Source organism: Gymnoscopelus microlampas (assembly GCF_963454915.1).
Source record: "Gymnoscopelus microlampas genome assembly, chromosome: 24".
In the NCBI taxonomy this organism is placed as follows: Eukaryota; Metazoa; Chordata; class Actinopteri; order Myctophiformes; family Myctophidae; genus Gymnoscopelus; species Gymnoscopelus microlampas.
This window is the reverse complement of record NC_139961.1, coordinates 16,148,108-16,174,503: the sequence shown is the minus strand read 5'-3', so window position 1 is coordinate 16,174,503 and position 26,396 is coordinate 16,148,108. Positions and strand designations below refer to the sequence as shown.

The following is a 26,396-nucleotide window of genomic DNA, read 5'->3' as shown; positions in this document are numbered from 1 at the left end:
ACATTCTGATAGAAGGAGTGCAACCCCAAAAATCAACACTAGTGTCGTGGCTCACCTGAGAGGAGTTTAGGTGCAGGGTGCGTGGTGTCATGGCGTCCTGTTGGGTCTGGGGGTTTGTGCAGGTGTGAGGTAGCAGTGCTGCGTCGGCGCCAACGCTGCTGCTGGCAGGCTGCAAGTAAGGCACGTCTCCGTTGGGTCCGAGTGTCTGATGATTACTACCACCTCCACTACTACTACTACTAGTGATGGTACCACTGCCGCCCAGAGACAGAGGGTCCAAGTGTCTGTGTGTCCCGGGGGGCCCCAGGGGCCCGTTGACCAGCGGTTGAGGCGGGCAGGGGGTCCGGTGGTGGTGGTGGTGGGGGGGGCCCAGGTGGGGGCGGGAGGGGTGCAGGCTGGGGTGGGGAGACGGGAGGGAGTTGGAGGTGGGGCCGTTGGGGAGAGAAGGTCTCAGCTGGCCTCCCGCCGAGGCGCTCTGTCTCATCTGTGGGTGGGTGGGCGGGTGGGTGGAGAAAAGACACAACCACAGTCACGTTACCTGGAGTTAACACTGACGGCATGGCGACAAAAAAGCATATCAAGTAGGGGTGCAACAGTTTGGTACTGGCTTTGTGATGTAAAAAAAAAATTACAGACTAATCAATTAACTCATTCACTGCCTGAATTATTTCTGGCCGCGTTTGCCCACTGCCAGAGATTTTTCATTGAAAAAAAAAAAAGTACTCAGGAGCCGAGATACCGAATGTTTAAGTTTTAAGTTAACAAGGAAGTGGATAGGAGTCTAGATCTTCGAAAAATCATATCTCCTTGGTCTTTGGGTGAAAAAAAATAAAATTAAAAAAATAAAATGTTTTTTTTAAAAAGTCGTTTTAGTCGTTCTAGGCAGGCATGGCTTATGGGACAAAAGTTGTTTTAGTCGTTCTAGGCAGTGAATGAGTTAAGTTGATTATTATTAACAACTTCATTAAAAGAATAAAGAAAAACATAATTGAAATATTTTCTTTTTTGTGTCTTTCCGTGTCAATTGGGTAATAAAATCAATCAAAAATATAAAAATATAAAAACGTGGAATGTTAACACAGTGTTTCCCTAGGGCAGTGTTTATCAACCGCGGTAGATGGTACACTTTTGTACCGCGGGTACTTGCGAGGTGTACCGTGAGCTTTGAAGAACGTGTGAAACCAGCCCCTCGAGAACAATAGCGCGTCCGTCAATCGATACGGCCGTCATCCGGACCGTTTCACACTCAACCACGCCCGAGTCCATTCAGTGTAGCCGCTACACTGAATATTTGCATTCCTATGGGTGATCACTGTGATCATCACCCATAGGAATGCAAATATGTTGTTACTATTACTGTATAAGGGGCACAGGGTACATGCTTTGGCACTCAGTATTATTACTACAAGATGATGAGAGCTCCACCAGCAAAGAAGAGATGCACCCAGGGCCAGAATACGCTAAATGTCGCCGTCATCAGCAAGACATTGCCGCTGCCAGATCCTCCTGCAAGCAGCGCTGCCGGTGTGTCCGGGCCACCGCGACCTGCCGACAAGCTGGCCGCACAGGGCAGCTGCAACAGCAGCACACACAACAGCGCCGCCGCCAGCGTCCTCGCCGTGCCGCCGGGAACAAAAACGGCGACAAGCAAGACGACTACAGCCAGACTGTACCGTGATGACTACATCAAGTTTGGCTTCACTTTTATGGGCGACCCATCTAATCCTATTCCACTGTGCATCGTGTGCGTTTCACACTAAGACAGTTGTATTGTGACCTAATTTTTTCTTTTCTTTTTACAAATCTTTTTTATTGAGTTTTAAAGTATTTTTTCTAAAAAGGACTCAAGTTTCAAACAAAGACATTTGTACTGGCTTAAAAAGTGTTTTTTTTCTTTCTAAAACAGTTTCACACTAAGACTATTGTGGCCAATTTTTCCTATATATTTTTTTTAAAATCTTTTTGAGTTTTTAAAGTATTTTTCTTGGGAAGGTGAATCCAACTCCCCTGTTAATTGCAATGACAAGTTTATATATTTGTAGGCCAAATTGAACATGTGTGTGCTGTTTTTTAGTTCAAGGTTTCTTTATTATGACATCAAAGCAAAACAAGTTGTTTCCAAGTATGTTTCCAAAAATAAATCGGTGAAACTGAGGCACTGTCTCTTTCCTTTTTTTTCATCTTCTCCATTCATTGCACTGACCCAAGTTTATATATTTGTAGGCCAAAGACATTTTGTAATGTTCAAGGTTTCTTTATTACATCTTGTGTACATGAGAGTAAATATTATATATATATATATGCACCATATATATATATATATATATATGCACCATATATATATATATATATATATATATATATATATATATATATATATATATATATATATATATATATATATATATATATATATATATATATATATATATATATATATATATATATATATATATATATGTATGCACCATATATCTAGGTGTACCCTGGGATATTTTGGCTAAGCCAGGTGTACCTTGGCACCAAAAAGGTTGATAAACACTGCCCTAGGGAACAAGGACTGACAGACGTACTGTGCATATACTATACTGCACATTTATACATCCGTTTTAATTATGTATGTCCCCTCCATAAAGACACATTCTGCAGCCATGCATTATTCAAGTGTGTGTGGGCACCAGCATCCATGTCCGCGCGTGTGCGTGTGTGTGTGTGTGTCTGAGTCGTTGTATCATGTATGAGAGCATCTATGTGTGTATTTCAGCATATAAACATGTGTATGGACTAGCACTGTCAACTGAGCCGAAAATGATATTCCATCGTCACTTCCTGACGTGCCTACGTAATCGGTGACGTTTGGAAATACGAGTCACATAGGACAGACAGAGAGAGGCAAAGTGAGAGAAAAGAAAAAGTCCACCGAACGGAGCAAATCAGTCTGGATTCCAGGCTAGGAAATATCTATACACAAAGCCTAGTAGTAGGCCTGTCCCATGAAAGTTCTGAAACACTTGCAATTGTAGCCTCCAATAATGTCATAAAGACCTATTAACGTGAAAATGAGAAACACTTGTTTCAAAGGTTAGTAAAATCGTTCGTTTTCGCTGGCAGTGGCGTGACACTTTTCTGAAAAACTCTGACAGCTAAAGAGTAAATAGGGCAGTGCAGTACAGATGTGTACCCATATGTACTAGAACTTTAGAACAAACATGGGACAATTCTCAGCCATCACAATGTGGGATGCCCTGACAACGTCCATTAACCCTTTCAGACCGGGAAAGAATCGGTGTCTTTTTTAGGTTTCTTTGGGCTATTCAAAAGTAGCAGATCTACAAGCTCATAGCGCGGCACAGAGTGCCGCGCTATGAGCTTGTAGATCTGCTACTTTTGAAAAATCGTGAGAATTTGTGCAAATCTTTGAATTTTTTTTTTAAGCAAACATTTTTAACTCATGTTACAACTTCTGGGGGTCCCATGAACAAATCATTTTGAGATGGGGGTCCACGGCCAAATACATTTGGGTGGTCCTTGACGTGACAAAGTTTGAGAAACACTTACAGTAATATAGGTTTTTTCAAAAAGCTGTTGGGATTCAGAAGACATTTGTAGAATCCCCAGACGCAAAGATTTGAGTTACAAATGTTCGCTTTGAACATATATGTATTCAATGATTTGCACAACATTTCGACGATTTTTCAAAAATAATAGCAGATCTACAAGCTAGATCTGCTATTATTGAATAGCCGAAAAAATCTAAAATGACAGATGCGTTCCCGGCTTGAATGGGTTAACCCATTGAGACCTGAAGCCGATTCTACATGTCTCCTAAATCTCAACAGTATTCTGAAAAACGCATGTTTCTATATCAGTGGTGCTCAATCTTTTTCATGTCAAGGACCCCCAAAATGATATGTATTTGGCCGCGGACCCCCATCAAAATATTTTGTTCCAGGGACCCCCCAGAAGCAAAGATTTGAGTTAAAAATGTTTTAAAAAATATATATATTCAAAGATCTGCACACATTTTCACGATTTTTCAAAAATAGCCCAAAGTGTAAAATAATGCTTTTTTAGCTCAAATCTAAAAATGACACAGTTCCAGGTCTTAATGGGTTAAAAGATGTGATTCACTGGCTTCTTTCAAAACTGGCCTTAAAAAAACAAAAAAAACAAAAAACATCAGAAGACCACATGGGGAGGTAGATTTTAATTCCCACCTATGGGAGGTGACATTCACCGCCACCGTTTTTCCTTTGTACATATGGTTGTTTGTTATGGAAATAAGTCCTCAGGACTGTTTTGTGTTATCCTTTTGGCCTAAATGTCTTACTCTGCCTCCTTGCCGTTTACATTTCTGAGTAATGATCTATTTAATCAATCAATACATCAATCAATACCTGCTGCTGGTGTTGCTGCATCATGGTGAGCTGGGCCTCCAGCTGTTCCAACATCTGTAGCTGGAGGGGCTTCAGACTGGCCCGGTTACTCCTCAACTGTTCCAGCAGCTGAACACACACACACACACACACACACACACACACACACACACGTACATTTGTATTACTATACCTGTGAGGGTTAGCCTAACCCCAATCTGGAAACCCATAGGCAGAAAAGAAACGTGCCTCTGGGGGGACAGCCAAATTTACCCGCCAGTTGCCCATGTATGCTCTACACGTTCTAAAGGGACTTGCCGAGAGATTAGCCTAACCCTAAAGGTCCTTACACACCGGGGGCGATTTTTTTCATGCGAATAATATGTTTTTTTTTAAAAACCTTCAATGCAAGTCAATGCAAGCTTCCACATCCGTTTCGGAGCGAAAAAGCGTCTTTTATTTATTCGGACCGCATCCGAATTTTGCGGATATTCGCATAATCGCCGGTGTGTAATGACCTTTAACACTTGTGACATCAACATTTTAGGTCAACTACTTAATAAATGCCATTAAAAAAATAAAATGCAGGTACCATTTTGAACCCTAACCCCATACTGAGTTGTGTGTCGAAATGAGACAAATATTGTACCTGTAGTTTATGTGGGGAGAGGTACCAGTTGTACTAATATTGTACCTGTAGTTTCTGTGGGGAGAGGTACCAGTTGTACGAATATTGTACCTGTAGTTTCTGTGGGGAGAGGTACCAGTTGTACTAATATTGTACCTGTAGTTTCTGTGGGGAGAGGTACCAGTTGTACTAATATTGTACCTGTAGTTTCTGTGGGGAGAGGTACCAGTTGTACTAATATTGTACCTGTAGTTTCTGTGGGGAGAGGTACCAGTTGGGAGCTGGTTGCTGTGCTGGGTTGATGGTCCATGCTTCACTCTGCAGAGAAACACAACCAGGTGTTCAACATTTAAATTGGGGATTGGGGCAATTAACCGACAATATCTCAAAAGCAACATTTAGAACCTATAACCAAATCACTCTTGTGCACATAGGTTAATTGAATTATCAAGAAGCAGATGACGTTTTAAAAAAAATATATAATTTATTTTAATTTCTTATCAACGACCCGTAATGGTCCTTGAAATGCAAAAAAAGTGCGAGAACCACTGGTATAGGCCCTATGCACAGCAGCCATATAGTAAGACATTCACAGGTGTTATCAATGATACTAATGAAGGCTCTGTTCCATTCTGGTCAGACGGAGTCAGGGTGCTGATATTGTGCATGTTGGCTCACTGGAAACACTCCCAAAGGGGAGTGTTTCCAGTGAGCCACGGAGGGCTGAGAGTGTACAATTTGTACACTCTCAGAGTTATGGGGGTCGTGGAAATATGAAATTCAAAAATCTGAGAACCACTGTGCTACACTAAATGGAACAGAGCCTTCATTAGTATCATTGGTAACACCTGTGAAGGAAGTGATAATATGGCTGCTGTGCATAGAGCCTATTGTAATTGAATAGCAGAAGTCCACATACACCAGCTCTGACATTGTGATAAACTGGTTCCGGAAACGGTTCCAAATGTGACAGAACCAGTTCCGTATCCCAGCCCTATACTGCACTCGTTACCTTGGCTGGACTGGACGCTCTCCTCCTCTTGGCTGGGCTGGACTGGTCGTCTGTCTGGCCCAAAGTGCCTACGTGGGGGGGCAGGGTCTGACCCGACCCCCCTCCCTCTGCACTATGGTGGGGCTTACACGCCTGCAGACAGACAGACAGGCAGGCAGGCAGGCAGGCAGCGGACAAAAGAGAAGACAGACAGGAGTGGACAAAGTGAGGAAAAGTAAGGAGTACATGATATGAGGGACAGGAGAAAAGGGACGATAAGGTCGGAAGTGAAGAACAGCAGGTGGTGGAAGGGAAAGAAAAGAGTAGAAGAAAGGGTGATGAGAGTAGAAAGAAAGACAGACAGGGGGATGAGAAAGAATGAAAGAAAGGGTGATGAGAAAGAAAGATATAAATCGTGTTTTGCGTTTGAGAAAGGACAGGATAGGAGTATAGGAATGTGCAGGAGAGGAATGGGGGGAGTGCACAAAAACGACAAAAAGGGCAGAGCAAAGCACAGGATGGGGGGAAGAAGAAGAGAGAGAAAGGAGAAGACTTCTGTGACATCATATTAGCACCTCAAAAAAACACATGTAGCAAAAAAAAACTAAAAAAACAACACAGCACAAGCTTAGTCCTGATTTACACATGGCCTAATACACCGTAAATACCAGATCTACAAGCTCACAACGCTCCGAGATCTGCCATTTTCGGCACACGAGACCGGGCCGCCACCATGCATAAATCAGGCGTTGTTTCTCGGTGTAAATCGGAGAGCGCAGTGCTGCGTGGAAATTCACCAACCACTTTGTTGCACAAGCCTCGCCGTACATTCAATACATATATACAGTATCAAACACATTCTTCATTAACTGGCGACGGCCGCTGCACTCAACCTATGCAAAGGTGAAAGGTTGCACTGAACTGCAGACGCTGGCGACTTTAAGCTTACCTTTGAGGACAGGTGTGACACGTGACAACTAAATAGCAGTCCCACGCTAGGAGTGTGCAGCTTTATGCCATTCACACAACGACAACCTACCAGGACTTCTAACTAGCTAGTGCTACCGAGGGCAGGGCAGTCACGATTAGGACATTTTACTTGACGATTAACTGTCACGCAAATAATTGCGATTAACAATGTCATTGTGTTTCTGTTGTTGAAACTAAAGTTGCACGGGGCAGAAATGACAAATACTTTAAAAAAAAACATCAACAGTGGAAATAGATGATCTACAAGAGCTTTTTGAGCTCGTAGATCGGCTGTTTCCACAAGTTTTTTTTTTTAAGATATATGAACATTTTTCAACATTGAAATGATTATGACGATTGTGCAAAAATAATTGCGATTATCTCAAATAATTGTGATTAGACAATTATGTTATAATTGTGACAGGCCTAACAAAGGGATATTTCACCTTCACATCCGTTCAATATTAAGCTAACTTTAAACACCATAAACGCATGTCTGGCCGTCTATGCCTAGATGCCAGGCTCATTGTTTACCTTGCATCCTGCTTTCTTTGAGGCACTGCACTTGTGATAATAGGCTCTATGCACAGCAGCCATATTATCACTTCCTTCACAGGTGTTATCAATGATACTAATGAAGGCTCTGTTCCATTTAGTGTAGCACAGTGGTTTCCACGACCCCCATAACTCTGAGAGTGTACAAATGGAACCAAATGGACCCTTACAGTCCATTTGGTTCCATTTGTACACTCTCAGAGTTACACACCCGTAAGGAGCCATTTGGAAGCCCATGAGGGTCCCTGGACCCCAACTGTAGACCCACTGGTGTAACAGAGTGTTTCCAGTGAGCCAACATGCACAATATCAGCACCCTGACTCTGTTTGACCAGAATGGAACAGAGCCTTCATTAGTATCATTAGTAACACCTGTGAATTTCTTCATAATATGGCTGCTGTGAATAGAGCCCTTTTCCTCGTTTATTCAATAGAGTTCATGATTACTCTGCTTATTCAGAATTTCAGATCTCACACTTGCATGTCGCTCTGGGTAAGAGCATCTGCTAAATGCCAACATTGTCAATTTCCATCTACAGTATCGATCAATGTATCCATCTCCATACATCTACAAATCACGCCATGCAACTTGAGACTTACTGTGGACATGGTGGTTAGCACAGAACTATTTTCGTAAATCATTTCTATAATCTGCCAACATCTGTTAATCATTATTTCGGAGCAATGGTGCTTCGCAGACATCTTACCATGTCGTTTCGTCACGTAACCAAATAGTAAAATACATTAAAAAAACATGTTCCAACATCATGTCACTTAGCACAGCAATAAACACACAAGCACACGCCTACATGGAAGTGGTGATGGGGGGTGTGGGGGCTACGGCCGCTACTATGAATGAATGAATGAATGAGTGAATGAATGAATGAATGAATGAATGAATGAGGGGGTGGTGTTGACACTAGGGGGCGATGTTGAGGGGGTTTTGCCTGCGGCTGCAGGACGTCTAAGGTCAAATACTACAAAAAAATTAAGAAGAAAACAAGTGGAGGAGGGAGGCGGACGGGAGCCAATGGGAGACCTGGATCTACTCTACGGCAGCGCAACCTCACCAATCACAGTGGACGGGAAGGGGAAACCTATACTTAAGCTATTCCCATGGGCTCTATACATATTTGACCAGTTTCTCAAGGGCCACGCTAAATAAAACATCGCTTCCGAAAATAGACGATCTACAAGCTCACAGCATGTGGCGTTGCGACGTGTCGCGAGTTTGTGCATCACCAATTATCCGGCGAAATGTCCAACCCAGAACCCAGTGACGCTAGCGTTCCAAGTGGTTTTTAATCCCTCTCCCAGCTCACGTCCAATCACACTGAGGGGTGGGAGGAGCATACGACAAACATACACATCCCGTCCTCGCTAAAAAATGAACATGTTTTTTGCCAATGAACTACTTAACAGTTCATTCACTCAGAATGCCAGGTCGGGTTTGAAAACAAACGACAGCTGAACGGGTGAAGACATGACTCCTCCACACCGGTAGGGTAGTGTGTTTGGATGGATTGTCCGTGATGGGTGAGGCTGGCCTTTGTTCTACTTAGCTGCGGAGAAGACAGAGGGGTGGGGGGGGGGGGGGGGGGGTACGTAGGGCTTGGGTGAACACTTATCTGCATCGCCTTTCGTGGTCACAGCAGACATGGCAAACAAGCAGCCGCAAATTACCGCCATTTTGTGGGGGACCTTGTTGGCTGTCCCCTTCCCCCCCCTTACTTTTTTTTGTAATTGCGTTTCAGCGACTAGTAAACCAGTGGTTCTCAAAAGTGGTGGCCGGGGACCCCCAGGGGGTTCCAGGGGGGTTGTCCCCAGCATGATTGATTGATAGTTGGGAACGAAATGGAGCCTTGCAGGTGTGTAACTCTTGACAGTGTACAGATGGAACCAAATGGACCCGGGTACGGGTCCATTTGGTTCCATCTGTACACTGTCAAGAGTTAAGGGGGCTTCGTGGCCTAATGTATAATAAACTGGGCGTCCTTGAAATGTAAAGATAAAGTTTGAGAACCACAGCAATAAACAACGGTGATGTTGTTGGTTTAATAATTAGCCAAAATAATTAAGTTCATCACACCGCGGTGAAGCTAAGTGACACAAATCTACCGCAGTTGGTCGATTAGTGGCGTCAGACTGCTTTAGACGTCTGCTTTCACCCATAACAGCTGTACAGTTCAAGTGCTACCCATCACTGTGTGTGTGTGTGTGTGTGTGTGTGTGTGTGTGTGTGTGTGTGTGTGTGTGTGTGTGTGTGTGTGTGTGTGTGTGCATACATATACTTAAAGAGGGTTTAAGTGATGTGGCTTGAAACCAAGTTAAAGCTATATACTGTGAGTAATCATTGTCATAGAGTGTTTGTCCAGTAACAGGGGTCTAACAGTCTCCCCAGCTCTTTAATAAACAGGACATATTAATACCTTTGCAGGTCAGGATACCATTTGTATCCAATCGGGAGAAGGAAACATACAAAGATAATGTATCTGCTTAAATTTCATAGCGTTCCAGTTCCAAGTTTGTCGGCTCATTTAGTCATTTACAATATCACTTGTTTATAATGTATCCTGTATGAGTTCTCTCTCCTTATTGGATGAAATTGGCTGAAAATGTATTTCCTGTTCATTAAAGAGCAGGAGAGACAGGGTGACCCCTGTTACTGACCAAACACTCTAGCAATGATTACTATCACAATATAGAGCTATCTAACTCTATATAGAGCTATCTAAAATATATATGTATGTATATATATATATCTATATCACTTACCCCACCTTAAGTATGAAAGTGAATGTGTGTGTTTAAATCAGTATGTGTCAGCACTTTAAATAGAAAATGTGTTTCTGAAACAGAGCCTGACCAATGCCAGATTATTGACTCTGATGATGATCCCAACTTTGAAACCCCTAGACCACTGATACCAATGTTTTGAACCAGATCTTGTATTAACAGAAACGTTCAAATCCATTTAAAAAACTTAAGATTTGCTTAAATTTCTATTTGAAAACATTTAATCCAGCTATATGCAGGGAAATCAAAATGAATACATTGATATATACAAAATATATTCAACGTCAATAGGACATTGAACCACTTCACTCTCAATACTTAGTAAACTTGACCTTTGGGTCCTCCTTCTCTTTTTTCCCCTCCCCTCTACACCTCGCACCTTAAACAAACATTAATGAACCTAAATTGTGTTTCTTTGGACATAATATCGGTCAAAACATTGGTCGTCTGGGGTCTAGGAACCTCTGAAATGAGGATCGGACGCAACAACCTGGCATGGGTCGGGCTCTAGCGAGGAGGAGGAGGAGGAGGAGCAGAGGGGGAGGAAGAGAGAGGAGCGGAAGGTTTGGGTCGGGTTTAGGTCGGTGCTGGTGGCTCTATCTGGTGTTTGTCTCACCTGCTGTGGTGCCTGTCTGGAGGTAAGCTCTGCGGGGATTGGTAGACTCCATGCCTCCTCAATAAGAGGGAGCATTTTATTTTTACTCTGTAGGCTATTGAGCTGGGGGTTGCTCAACTGAGCCTATGGGAATGGAAAACGGCGTGAAGTCAAAAACAAAAACAAAACAAAAAAAACACGGTTCCGTTTCATCCCTGTTGTTGACCGCCAGAGGCAGTGCTTTAAAGTACAATGACTCTTTGGTAGAGGTTTGGGTTGTGTAGTTATGTTGTCATGATGTAACTCCAGATACTGGGGAGGTACCTTAATCCATTCTTTAGAAAAATCTTTCCAAAAGTAGCCTCCTCATCGATTTACTTTGCACAGTCAAACAGCTCTCAAAGTCACTATTTTAGCGCATAAACAAAGGCTGATCCTGACAATATATAACATCATAAAAACCCTTCATGTTAACTTTGTGTTGGAGTTTGATATTTGCATTCGGAAGAAGACCCAAAGTGGATCCGGATCATCAGGCTTGAAACCCACCATGCCACGAACAATAAGGCGCGTGAGAGAGAACTTTTTGGTGGGTTCCCAGCATCAAACTGTAAAAGCAACAGTAAGTTGATTATTCTTAAAAAAAAGAAAAAACTTTTTTTTTGTCAGAATCTGCTTTGTTTGTGTCCGATTATGTGCTAAAAAGGTGCCTTTGAGACCCGTTTCACTGTGCAATGCATGTCAATGAGGAGACTATTTGGAATATCAATGTATAATCAACAGAGTAATGGAACAAGATATCTCAGCAATGTTTGCCGTTGCATCACAGCAAGTTAACGCCACAACAAAGTGGCATTGCACTTCAAACACTGAATATTCCCCTCTGATGCTGCGTTCACACTTGGCAGATACAAAAGATACACAGGGTATTTGTAGTTTTGTATCTTTGTAGATGAAGTTGAAACCAGCTCAACTTTTTTGTAGCTGTTTTTCGCCGTTGTGTCGAAAGCTACAAATGTCGGATGTAGCTTTGTAATCGTCATGACGCTGGCTTCCATTGAAAATGAATGGCAGCCTGTAGCTTTGCATCTATATGTCGCTGGCTTCTAGGGGTGTGCCGATACATCGTCCCGCGATACATCGCGATACGTTTTTGTGACGATATGTATCGTTTTGGCGGTTATCTTTTTGCAATAATAAAAGGTATTTGTTTGCATTTGCTTTTTTCCCCCGCCCATATATTTTCATACGTTTTTTTCCCCCCCATATATTTTCATAATAAAAAAGTGCCATATATCGTATCGATCGTGAGCCCAATATCGTATCGTGAAATTAGAGCATCGGCACACCCCTACTGGCTTCCATTGAAAAATAACGGTAGCCTGTTTCTCTGTAGCTGCCCGTGTGAACGCAGCAGAACCACCGCCTCTGGCGGTCGTTCTGGATTCACAGAACCGTTGTTACAGTCGTAACTTCCGTTTTAAACGATGACCTCGACAACAACAAAAAAAAAGGACATGGTAAGTAATGGCAGATAGGTAGAGGTTATACAGGCTGTTTTTTTCAAACAGACTGCTGGGGAGACGGTCTAGCTGCTAGCGCCATCAAAATGTTTACGTATCGGCAAGTGACGTCTAGAAACCTGACATCAACCCCAGTAAAAACACAACGGACCATTAAAACAAGCTGGTGAGTTTGCCTTAATGCCATGAAGTTCTGCTAAAACGAATGGTTGATAATGTAATGCTGGGTCATACATAAGACATCGTCTGTCGGGTGGAAACCTCATATATCCAAAAGTGTTACTTTCCAGCATTCAAATTCAAAAGCAGCAGATCTACAAGCTCAAAACGCGGCACGAAGCAGATCTGCTACTTTTGATGCTTTTGTGTAAAAAAACACTTGTGCAAAACAAAGGGTAAAGGGGGAGGAGGGGGGGATTCAAAAAGTGTTCATCCTGAGAGATACTGGTTGCTGAACATTATGAAGACAGGGGGGGTGAATTATGCCCGATTTATACTTGCTTGCACACCGACAATAGCAGGTCTTCAAACTCACGACGCTTCGCAAAGTGTTGTGAGTTTGAAGATCAGCTATTTTTGGTGCTCAACACCGGTGCATAGCCAAGTATGAATGAGGTATTCCCTGGTGTAGGCTCATGCACAGGCAACATAACTGTTCTGTAAGGAAATGAGGTGCAGTGCATTTATTTTGTCTTTTATTTTGGCATTTATTGTCTTTTGGGAAAGATGTACACAGACCCCATTGAAAGAGAGTTACAACAGACTTTGATCTCGCCGCGACGACATGGTTCATGTAGTGAGCGTAGCTTCATAAACACCCATCGAGTCACATTTTTCATGTTCCATTCCGATTGGCTACAATTGGCTCCAAAAGGTGTGCGTGAGTGGTCCGTTTAGCAAAAAAAATCGGAACTGATCCGAACTGTCCCACATTGTTTATCACACATTGAGGGGCCTCTGAACAACAAAAAGCCAAAAGATATTACACTTCCACCCATAGGGGGCACCACAAATGTCAGTTTTTGCACGAACTTAGGTGCAAATTGTCTTGTGAGTCAAGTGACAATGACTGTCCCAACAGGGTTTTGATAATGCATACCGTTTGCTTGTAAATGGGTTACAACATTTGTGGCCGGGACTGACACAGCCCCGGGTAGGTCACCCAGCCTGGCAAGGAGCACCCTTTTCTAGTTATCGCTGAGCACACCCAAAACAAATGCAATAGCAATACCTATGCTATGAGGTGGTTTTGGTTTGGGCAATACATTGTTTAATATTATATGAATATGCCTTGTTTACAATGGAAGTCTGTTGGTCGTAACTCTCTCTCAATGGCTCTGGGTGTAATAACCAAAGGGACTAAAAGATGTGCAATGATAAACAACCTGCTAATCTCAGACTAGGTACAGAAGAGCAACGCGCACGTTTGCGTCAGAATAAAAGCTGCATTTAGTCGTTTCCCTTCATTAGCGATTCGTCCTCAGCTTTCTTCATAATCTAAGTGTTAACGAGGGAACGTTGGGGATCTCATTTACTGATTGTTATTTCCTACAGGGGAAACGTATTTAAGGGTATACACCGGGTGGTTCTCAAAGTGGGGTCCGGGGACCCCAGGGGTCCTTGAGGGGGAGTTCCAGGGGGTCCCCAGATAAATGATGGATAGTTAGTAACCAAATGGACCCTTATGTGGCTATAACTCTGAGAGTGTTCAGATGGAACCAAATGGATCCTTACGAGTCCATTTGGTTCCATTTGCACACTCTCAGAGTTATGGTAGTCCGTGGTCTAATGTGGGGGTTTTCAAAGTGGGGTCCGGGGACCCCCAGGGCCCTATATACATCGGCTATTTACAGAAAAATCTTGACAGTCTTTGAAAATGTTTGAATATTTCTTTGATATTTTTAACACCTTGGTACAAAATATTTCCAGATGCCGGCGACAACACATTCATTTAGGGGTCCTTGACAAGTTTGAGAACCACCGAGTGAACACAACCCAAAGACCCTGCAATGGCGTCGTTGTCGTCGCAATAACCTCTATGCACAGCAGCAATATTATCACTTCCTTCACAGGTGTTACCAATGATACTAATGAAGGCTCTGTTCCATTTAGTGTAGCACAGTGGTTTCCACGACCCCCATAACTCTGACAGTGTACACATTTGTACACTCTCAGAGTTACACACCTGTAAGGGGCCATTTGGAAGCCCATGAGGGTCCCTGGACCCCAAACTGCAGACCCACTGGTGTAACAGAGTGTTTCCAGTGGGCCAACACGAGAGCCTTCATTAGTGTCATTGGTAACACCTGTGAATGTCTTCATAATATGGCTGCTGTGAATAGAGCCTATAACCCTGAAAAGCTAAAGAGAAACGATCCTCGCCGCGCCTCTCGGTCCGGCGGCCGGGGGCACCCACCTGCAGACACTTGATGCGGTGGGTGAGCGCCGCCGTGTTGGTGCACGCCTTGCTGCGCGTGGCGTTGATGTAGCACTTGATGGCGTCGTGCGGCTGGTTGCAGGACTCGTACAGCGTGCCCAGGTCCATCCAGGCGGCGGCGTGGCTGTGGTCCAGCTGCACGGCGCAGATGTAGGCCTGCAGCGCGTCCATGGGCTGGTTCTGCTGCTGGTACAAAACCCTGCGCCGGGGGGGTGATGAGCAGTGTTAAGAAAGTGTTACAAAAACTACGCTATTATGTCTAGAACTATATACAATTTGGTCAACAAATAAAAACCAGACTAAAATGTTAGGGAGGGTCTATATAAAGAAGTATAAATCAGGAATTACAACGCCATCAAGGCCTGCCAAAAATAAATTTTAGTCAACCAGATTAACTACATTTAGTTGACTAAAACATCTCAAATTACTAAAATGTGACTAAATCTAAACTGTAATTTTATTCAAAAAGACTCAAAATCATCACTGGTGATGACAAAGGAGCAAAATATATTTTCATGCCATACTGAAATTAACCCTATATACTGTAATGTGTTGACCATAGTCACCCAGAACCTACAGTATACTAAGGCCTCTTCCCCGCCAAATGTTAGCACCAGATATACGATAGTGTTCAAGCGATTGACGTTCAGACTGTGTTTTGCAAATGAGAGGCAAAGCACTCCCAGTCCCCCCACATACTGTACAGTGCATCTAGGGAGGTGGCTCTATGCAGTAGTAAAATCAGGGACTGATAACTGAGCCCTGTTATTCTAGTCTTCATTTTTTAACCCATTTAGACCTGGAACGCATCTGTGTCACTTTAGGTTTCTTTGGCTATTCAATAATTGCCGATATACAAGCTCATAGCGCGGCACAGAGTGAGCTTGTAGATCTGCTATTTTTGAAAAATCGTAAAAAAAATGTTTTTTATATTTTTCAAAAATCTGTTAGGATTTAGAAAACATTTTAAGAATCGGCTTCAGGTCTTAATGGGTTAAATTAATTTGTTATATATTTACATTGTAGCCTTTTGTTTCATTAGTTTGATACATTTGCAAATGAAGCGTACAACAAATAAAGTACATATTTCAAAAGGGGTATGATGACTTTCTATAGGCACCTGTATTCAAGAACACTCCCTTTTTACACCAAGCAGCTCCTACGGTTAGTTCATTTATAGCATAGTAGGACAGAGTTAAGTGCTGAATATAGCCAGTGTACAAGCTCACAACGGTAGTGGGCCTATTTTCAGCAGGCAACACTGGCGTAGGCGTAGGTAGTTATAAATCAGGCCTTACCCTATAGAGCACCAGGTGTCTGCACTGGCCTCCGATTTGTCAATGGACTGCCGGTAGGAGATGAATGCATCCTGGACCTTCCCAATACTCGAATAGCACCTGTAGGAAGCAGAGATGATGTTATCAAACTAGTCCTCTCAAAACAAACCAGTTAAGGTGACTCTCCACCAAAATTTAGACCAAAACCTCAACCTTTTCAGGCCAAGGACCCCCTAGCTGAGAAAGAGATGAAGCAGGGACCCCCTCTATATTGTATAAAATTGTGTTTCAGATTAAAGCTTTTCTTTTACTTAGTCTGCTCTTTTTTCCCTCTACACACCTATAGCCTCTTTGCCAAAAATAGCCGATCTACAAGCTCTGAACGCCTCGCGAGCTTGTAGATCTGCTATTTTCGGCTGATGTTCCTCTCAGAAAAGGAATTCTAGGGTTCAACGTGGCACTGGTTAATGTAAACAAACGAAATCCTATCACACAAAGATTTGGCGGACCCCCTATAGTAGCTCTGAGGACCCCCTGTTGAAGACCCCTGCTTTAGACTACAAGGCTGTTGGCAAAAGTTGGCATTTAGATCAGCACAAACTGTCGGCCGACGTTAACGAGGACTAATTTTTACAGGCAGTGTTGACATATTTTGAGAGAGAAATAAGCAACCGAGGTCTTGGAAAACAAGCCCAAAAGAAGCAACTTAGGCCACATGAGCACTTTAAACCCATATGCATCGGTCATTTGAAAATAACAGATCTACAAACTCGGCCAGGGAGGTCAAACTCATTTCAGGTCATGGGCCAGTAAAATGCAACTCCATGTGGGCTGGGCCAGTCTGTTGTGCAAGTGCAAAACATGCACGCGTGCGCATTATTTTTTTTGTCCTCCAACCTGCTCTCTCAATGAGTCTCAGTAACTGCTATAAATGTTTCAAAACAAATTTAGTTTGAATATTACATAGCATGCATTTCTGTCCGTCTCGACACACATACACACATACACCTATTTGGTGAAATAAATGTGTTTGCTATTGTTACAAATGTATAATCTTGCAACACTGGCATCTCGTGTGTGCGTGCAAATGTAAAATCAACAGTGTTGACTCTGAATAACACAAATGTAACCAAATGGACCTCAAGGGTCCATTTGGTTTCATTCGCAGACTCTGAGTTTAACTGAATGAAAGGATCATCCGCATGCAAATCTGTATTTTGCTCTTCGAATTAAATCAACACTGATGACTTAAACTTGCAACTGTTCAGCAACAAACTGAGCGTAGTTGAGCGAGTGCAGTGACAAGTGATGCTCGTCAGGCAGAGTTGTTTGTGCATGCTTTGCGTGTGAAATTGGGAGATTAACGGGAGAAATGGCCAATCACCAGCACCGTGGGAAAAAAGGTTAAACATAGGGAGACTCCCGGGAGAAAGGAGTGTTGGCAGCAGTAATACCTGTCGGTGTTGTCAGTGAGCGACACAGACAGAGCGGACAGACTGGGGGTAGAGCGGCTACAGTAGGTGGCCACTGGCCAGTGACTTTGACCAGTTTCACTTTCAAAACCTTTGCATCATGCCTGTCACACAAACAGAATGCGGCACACAACACCAATGGTTTTGATAATGTGGATTGTGGAAGTTAAATGGTGGATTTGTGGATAGGACTCTATCTCTCAAAGGTTTTAAAACCTATTTTCAAATAGCCTATGTATAAAATAGGGCTATAGTGGTTAATGTATGTTTTATAATATAATAATTTGTAACTACAAAGTAACTAAAGTTTTCAAATTTGGAGTAAAAGTACACTATTTGCCACTGAGATGTAGTGGAGTAGAAGTAAAAGTATTGAAAATTGGAAATACTCCACTAAAGTACAGTACTTGAGTAAATGTACTTAGTTACTTTACACCACTGGACAGGAGGGTGTGGAGGGCAGCCATTCAAGAGTCCCGAGTTGGTGTTGGCTAGACCGCACTCTCGCATCGCATATCGGGAATCTTTTTCTTTTTTTTTTTCAAAACCATGGCACAGGCCGGATCGGACCCTTTTGCAAGTCGCATATGGCCCTCTTGGGCCGCCAGTTTGACACCCCAGGGGCTAGTCTGTTGTTAGGCCAACCAGCCAAACAATGCTGTAACAATGTCAGTCAGTCAGTAAACATATTCTGATCTAAAGGCTGGATCCTTCAGTTACAGCCTAAATATTATATCCTCCACAGCGCTCACGCACGCACACACACACACACACACACACACACACACACACCCCTATTCCCCTACGCGAATGACCAAGTTGCAGATGGCAGTTGCTCAGCTTATGCTGCCGTTTTTGAGCATGCTCAAGTAGTGTATGTCCCACTCAGCTGTTTCAATTACAGCATAGTAAAGTTATACATCATTTCACTCGTTCCCTCACACACACAACTTTATGTGACAGTGACAGCTGTTATACATCTACACACCAAACAAACTGACAATGCAGCAGGCGCTAGATACTAGATACTAATAATAATAATAATAATAACTACATTGGATCCACTGGAACACATTTTCTGAAAAGTAACGGTTTTGAATATGCAAGGTTTCCACCAAACTGTGTCGATAGGTCCGTAACCCACCTGCCAAGGAAGTACCAAGATTGTCCAGAGTTGGGGTCGGCCTCCAGGGATTTCTGCAGACATTGGATGGCATAGCTGTCCTTGTTGGCTCTGTCCCCCAGCTGTTCCACCGTGTGGTGCATCCAGCCTGCACACAGCATTCAACAACATGTAACAGTCATTTGTACTTAACCCATTGAGACCTGAAGCCGATTCTACATGTCTCCTAAATCCCAACAGTTTTCTGAAAAAGGTATGTTGCTATATCAGTGGTGCTCAATCTTTTTCATGTCAAGGACCCCCAAATTATATGTGTTTGGCCGCGGACCCCCATCAAAATATGTTGTTCCAGGGACCCCCAGAAGCAAAGATTTGAGTTAAAAATGTTCGCTTTAAAAATATATATATTCAGCAGATTTGCACACATTTTCACGATTTTTCAAAAATAACAGATATACAAGCTCATAGCGCGGCACCGAGTGCCGCGCTATGAGCTTGTATATCTGCTATTTTTGAATAGCCCAAAGTGTAAAATAATGCTTTTTAGCTCAAATCTAAAAATGATACAGTTCCAGGTCTTAAACCACTTAAACCCTCTAGTCTTAGTAAAAGGAACTTGCAATTGTACGTTTTTTTTCCCCATCTACACCAAATCTCTCAAAATAGCTCAAAATAGCCAATCTACAGGCTCACAACGCGCCACAGCGGGCAGTTTCACATATGAACTCTGGAAAATGTCCAGGGAATCAGGTTCGGGACATTGTGAGTGTGTGTATGGCGTTATCCTTTCACACATGTGGCATACAACCGGAGAATGTCCGTTTCAGATGCTTCCTATATTTAAAAAAAATCACACCCAGTGTGAAGAGAGTGGTGCCTTTGAAAGTGTAACTGGTTGCATCCTTGTGTTGCAATCAGCAACAATATGTTGACACGTGACAACATATTGTCACGTGTCACGTGAAGCTTGACCAATCAGCCGTGCTCAAACATACGGACGGACATACGGACGGGCGGACATACGGACACAGTCAAATGTAGGAGTGGTTGGCACCACTCAAAAATGGCTAACTCACTTCCGCTACCTGTGGGTCACGGAAGTAATTTTCCTATTGAAAATCCCCAAAGATAAATCTTAGATCGCGTCATATAAAAACTGTGTTCCGTCAGGTACAGTATGTGAATGTGTCGTTTATGATATTGAGTTATATTTTATAACGTCCATGTTTGAATAAAGTAGTACTTACGAGTCAAATCGCCTGGCTGATTTGTTCATTTTTGGAACACAGTTCTAATATGACGCGATCTAAGATTTCTCCATAGGGAATTTCAATAGAAAAAATAAAATGACCCAAGAGGAAAGCGGCCTCTAGCTGCAGTGATGTCAGACTTCAGTGCTCTATAGCACGTTTGATTAGGCGTAGGGCGGTGTCTGGGTAGACTCACACGTTAGATACTCTCACTTGACAATGTGAGGATGATGGAAGGATCAAATGCAATTTTTTATTTTGTTTTATTGTCAGGTTGTAGCCAGTTAATTTTGACAGCAAACTTGAAAAAAATCTAAATTTGGTTTTGTCATATTTTAGTCGACTAAATCTACAGTTGTTTTAGTCGACAAAAATGTATTTTGGCGTGCCTTGATGGCGTCATAATGGCAGATTTTACACTTGAATTGAATGCTTTAAATAGCCGATCTACAAGCTACAAGTTGTGAGCTTGTAGCTTGGCTATTTTCAGAGCGCAACACCCAAGTGCAACCAAACATAAAATGACTTGTCTTTTAGTTCAACTGGATCTCTTCTCCACTAGTCCCTCCCTAACATTTTAGTCTAGTTTTTATTTGTTGACGAAATTGTCAATATATTTAGTCTTTATAGCTTAGTTTTTATTTAGTTTTCGTCAGGGAGAAAAAGGTAGTCGGCGAACATTTTGTCAGTTTTAGTCTACAAAATTAACACTGCAGACTAGTGCACAGGGGTCAGGTTGTAGCTTGTTGTCTACATTATTATAGTAAAGAAGCGTCGATTGATTTTTAACTTATGAGCCGTTGATCATGGCCGTTCGATCTGTCAATATTTCCAACTCAAACGCTAATAAAAAAGCCAAATGAATGAAATGGTTTTCAGTGTTCATGTTTCTCTCTCCAAACACCTCGGGAGGAGGGGAGGTTCTCTCTCCTCGACAACAGAAGCGCCATCGAAATGCCCACTCGCTCAATGTTCACCGGAGTATCACCTCGTCCAGTCACACACGGAGCCGTTTGGATCAATTTCAGACATTACACCGACTTAAGGGAGCTGGAAACGCAAGGTCTGTGACATGACAGTTCCAACTGACTCGAATGTATGTTCACACATACAGCCCTACTGGTTAGTGTGTGTGCGTGTGCGTGTGTGCGTGCGTGCGTGCGTGCACGTTCTTACCTAGCTGCTGTAAGGTAGTGGCCTTCACCTGTGCGGGGAGATCTTGGGTCTGCAGGAGGCTCTCATATGCCTCCTTGGCAGCTCGATATCTCTTCTGTGAGAGACAGAGAGAGAGAGAAATATTGAAGGAAGGGGGAAGAATAAACGTTAATCCTTCCATGGCTGCTGCTGAGATTTGGTGTTGGACAGAATAGGTTCTATGTGCAGCAGCCATAAGGAATTGGGCCTCTTCCTTACTTCCATCACAGGTCTTTGGTGTAAATTAACTCATTCAGTGCCACTGGACGTCAAGACGTCAATTTAAAAAAATAATAATAATCTTTTTTTTTTTTTTATGTTCAGAACCCAAGATATCATGATTTGAACATTTTCTGCTCCATTCACTTCTTGTTTAACTTCTTTCTGAAAAAGGCTGTATCGCGGCTCCTAAGCACTTTTTTTTACAATGAATTTTGGCTCTGGCACTCAGAGCCAGAAATAAGTCAGGCACTGGATGAGTTAAGGTTGTGTTCCATTCTGGTCAAACAGAGTCAGGGTGCTGATATTGTGCATGCATTGCTGGCTAACTGGAAACACTCTGCTACACCAGTGGCTCTTAAAGTGTGGTCCAAGGACCCTCATGGCTCCTTGAGGGGATTCCAAATGGCCCCTTACAAAAGTGTAACTGAGTGTATTAATGGAACCAAATCGACCCGGTCCATTTGTACAGAGTTATGGAATCCTTGGAATTAAAACCTTTGAGAACCAATAAGTGGAAAAGAGCCCTCATTAGAATCATCGGTAACACCTGTGCAGGAAGTAAGGATGATGTAAAATGTCTTTCCAATATGGCTGCTGTGCACAGAGCCTATTGGGAGGTGGAAAGAATGTCAGAAATGACATCCATTTGACATGTTTTAACGTCCCAGTGGGTTGAGGGGCAGTCTCCCTTCGTTGTGCACCGTCTAACTGAGCCTTATACCCGATCGCATGCTGTGTCGCGCAGCAAAACTAGCAGCTCTACAAGTAAAAAAATATGTTGTGAGCTTGTAAAGTATGAATCACCCTTTTATCTGAATGCCAGCTAAGATACTCCAGCGGGAAATCCCTCTGTTGGGCTGTTGTCCAATAAGTCAAAAGCTAAAAAGAAAAAAAAGGAAAAAAAACAGCAAAAAAGGATGTATGTTTACGCATGAAGGCAGCTAAGTGGTGTGTGTGTGTGTGTGTGTGTGTGTGTGTGTGTGTGTGTGTGTGTGAGAGAGAGGATTCTACTGCAGCTCTGGGTTCTGACACAGCACAAAAACACATTAGTCCTGAGGCGCTGACACTCCCCCTAGAGGCTATGAGAGATCAACACCACAGCTACAGTACCATCCCTCTGTGTGTGTGTGTGTGTGTGTGTGTGTGTGTGTGTGTGTGTGTGTGTGTGTGTGTGTGTGTGTGTGTGTGTGTGTGTGTGTGTGTGTGTGTGTGTGTGTGTGTGTGTGAGAGTGAGTGAGAGTGTGAGAGAAAGACAAGCCGGGAGAGTGAGGGAGAGAGAGCGAGACAGAAGGAGAGAGAGAGAGAGAGACAGAGGGAGAGAGAGAAAAGGGTCAGAAAGACAGTGAGATAAGAGAGGAAAGAGAGAGAGGGGAGAATAGTCTTTCTTGTTTCCGTGGCAACCCTAGCGAACAGACAGGAAGAGAGGAACCCCCCCATCTATCCGTCTGTCAGCAGTACCTGGTTCAAAACATCTTTATACGAGAAAGGCTATCCTCACCGCCCACACCAACCCTGTGATGTGTACTACGCTAAATCCAGTGCTTCTCAAACATTTTTCATGTCAAGGACCCCCCCCCCCCCGAAAATGATATGCATTTGGCCGTGTTTTTTCAACAAAAAATAAAAATAAAAATAACAAATGCACATGCACGCAGTGTGTCACAAAGTGACGTGCTGTGAGCTTGCACATCTGCTATTTTTTTAACAGCCAACGTAACAAATGGATCAAGTGTTTAAAATGATTGTGATGCCGTATCTACACATTTAGCTGAGAACCCTCTTGGACCTCCCCCTCCCCTCCCCCCCCAAGGACCACTGGGGGTCCCCGGACCCCACTTTGAGAACCACTGCGCTAGCCCACGCTAGCAGCTAACCACGTCCACGTAGAAAACGACCAACACAGGAGAAATCAAACAACATTAAACCCAAAGCAACAAACAAGCAGCTTCTTACCTGAATCTCATACAAATGAGCGATGTGGAACTGGACTGTGGAGGGAAGCACACAGAACAAGAAGCGACATTAGAGGCAGAAAAAACTGATTCAAAAAATAAATAATAAAAGATCAAATAAACCTTTTGTTGCCATCAGGCAGAAACCTTTTATCTCCATATTTCATCTTTTTTATACGCTATGCTGTCGCACAAAATTAGCCAAAATAGCAGATCTACAAGCTCAGGTCGTCTATTTTTTGCCGTTTTCAAAAGGTTTTCCCTTAAAACGGCTAGTTTCGGAGATGGAAGGTTTCCGCTCGACAGCGGCAATTTGTTGGGAAGATCAGGCGTCGGCCGGCCTCTTGCGGAGAGTTGTCGGTCCTTTAAAGAGAAGCGTGTCATCATCAGAGGGTAGGAATAGGCGCGCGTGTGTGTGTGTGTGTGTGTGTCTATGTTAAGGGAGCAGGTAGGACACAAGCTTCCTTTGTCTGCCTCCAACGCTGCAGTGTCTGTGATCTGAGCTGCCTGACTGACTCTCACCAGATGGAGAGGAAGAAAGAGAGAGAGAGAGGGCTCGCTCTGCGTGTGCGTGTGTGTGTGTGTGTGTGTGCCAACAGGAGGTGGAATGCAGTGTGTTAACCCATTCAAACCGGGAACGCATCTCCTGTCATTTTTAGATTTCTTTGGGCTATTCAAAAATAGCAGATCTACAAGCTCATAGAGCTTGTAGATCTGCTTTTTTTTTAAATATATATTGCGGAAAATCGTGTGTCTTTGAATCTATATCTCTCTCTATATCTCTATATATCTATATATAGCCAACATTTGTAACTCACATCTTTGCTTCAGGGGATTTTACAAATGTCTTCTAAATCTAAAGTTTTGAAAAAAACGTATGTTGCTATAATATCAGTGGTTCTCAAAAATGATATGTATTTGGCCTTGGATCCCCATGTTCCAGGGACCACCAGAAGTCGTAACAGAGTTTGCTTTGACAATACATATATTTCAAAGATTTACACAAAAATAACGATTTTATCAATAGTCCAAAGAGATCTTAAAATGACACACAGATATGTGCTCACGGTCTTAAAGGGTTAAGCAGAGAGAGAGAGAGAGCGAGAAAGAGACACGCTGGATATTGGCGTCACCGTGGAAACAGGTGCTGAGGCTGGTGAGATGAGAGATGGCAGCGGCATATCAAATAATATGAGCGTTCCACATGGACTGATCGCCAACACTGCACCTGCTACATCAATGACAATGCTTTGTCACACTGTTAGGCAGTGGAGTAAAGTAACTAAGTACATTTTCTCAAGTACTGTACTTAAGTACAATTTTTAGGTATTTTTACTTTGCTGGAGTATTTCCAATACTTTTACTTCTACTCCACTACATCTCAGAGGAAAATATTGTACTTTTACTCGACTACAATTTGAAAACTTTAGTTACTAGTTACTTTTCAGATATACATCATTACATTATAAAACATACATTAACCACTGTAGCCCTATTTTATACCTAGGCTATTTGAAAATAGCAGATCTACAAGCTCAACGCGTCCTTTGTGTGCTTATGACACATACTGTATGGAGGAGTTTATTCATCGTTGCTGTCAGGCACAAACATTTTATCTCCATATTTTTTTGTTTTTTTCCCCCCGCAAATTAATGCCATACTTCAATACACAAAAGTGTCATGCGAAAGGAGTGAAAATGGCAGATCACAATAAAAATAATAATAATAATAATAAGTGAAAGTGGTTACGTAGGTATTATATTAAGTATTAACACGAGCTTGTGACTTAATAATAACTACATTGGAACAGAGTTTTTCTCTTCTTTTTTTCTCCCATTTCCTGATGGGCAACAGTTTTGGACCTGACAGCGACGTTATGCTCCATTAAGTTAACCAGTTGTATGCATCAACCCTAACCCATATCTGATCTAGAGTACAAGCTTGCAGATCAGATATTTTTTCACTGAAGATAGTTGGTGTAGAAGGGAAAATTTTGTGGGGCCTCGGATAGAACCCTGGGGAACCCCAGTTAACTAAGTATGAAGGGTTTAAGTGGTGAAACAGAAAAAAACAATACCAAGTAATACCAGCTGAGTGCTATTATTAACAGGATCTAAGGCCTAAAGGACTGCACGCGCGCACGCACGCGCGCACACACACACACACACACACACACACGCACACACACACACACACACACACACACACACACACACACACACACACACACACACACACACACACACACACACACACACACACACACACACACACACACACACACACACACACACACACACACACACACACACACACACACACACACACACACACACACACACACACACACACACACACACACACACACACACACACACACACACACACACACACACACAGTACTTTGTCAGCCAAGTAGGGATGGATTCCTCATCGACCTTTTTCTATTACTGGCAGTTGTTGGCAAATTGGTGCTAATCTGGGGCCGATTTAATTTCCACAGACAATCAAATGTAGAGCATGTTGGCTTCAACTGGTGTGCAACATTGAAGGAACATGCTCATGAAAGCCATTCAATGTTCCTTGTTTTAACCGGTATTTGCCAGGCAATTCAACAGAAGTCAAAAAAGCTGTATTAGAACTACATGTTTGTGCCAGTGGTTTGATTTCAACGACATGACTCTCGTTTTCTCCCGATATGAAGTAACGCCAGTTCCCGCTATAAGCCAAAACCTTATTGATTCCAATTCTCAATAACTTTCAGGAGCCAATCCTGTGATACAATCGATTCTCGACCCCTATTCCTACAGCTAAGGTCTGAAAGTATGCCTTCACACAAGCACTTGTGGTTTTTCATAAAACACATTTCATCTGTGAATGAATCTCAAGTTTTTGACAACACACTGTTGTGGAGTTCAATTGTTTTGATTTTATACACGCAGGACAAAACTTAACAAAACCTTCATCCTGGCAAACATTCCAGTGGTAAACCCAGCAGCTTTTAAAGATGTGCATCATACGACTATAACACTTCAT

At 42.8% G+C, this 26,396-nt stretch overlaps 1 protein-coding gene across 1 annotated transcript in view; it reads right to left on the bottom strand.

Moving 5' to 3' along the window:
* Positions 1 to 26,396, bottom strand: part of LOC311041078 (lysine-specific demethylase 6A-like) — an 87,960-nt gene that overhangs the window by 26,338 nt on the left and 35,226 nt on the right. Inside the window, exons 8-16 of the mRNA XM_084051518.1 lie at positions 23,362 to 23,396; positions 21,169 to 21,262; positions 18,764 to 18,890; positions 16,169 to 16,267; positions 14,850 to 15,069; positions 6,017 to 6,148; positions 5,251 to 5,322; positions 4,398 to 4,505; positions 56 to 484 (exon numbers count right to left, since the gene is read on the bottom strand). Of these exons, the coding sequence (XP_083907644.1) occupies positions 56 to 484; positions 4,398 to 4,505; positions 5,251 to 5,322; positions 6,017 to 6,148; positions 14,850 to 15,069; positions 16,169 to 16,267; positions 18,764 to 18,890; positions 21,169 to 21,262; positions 23,362 to 23,396 (1,316 nt within the window). The remainder of the gene's footprint in view (positions 1 to 55; positions 485 to 4,397; positions 4,506 to 5,250; positions 5,323 to 6,016; positions 6,149 to 14,849; positions 15,070 to 16,168; positions 16,268 to 18,763; positions 18,891 to 21,168; positions 21,263 to 23,361; positions 23,397 to 26,396) is intronic.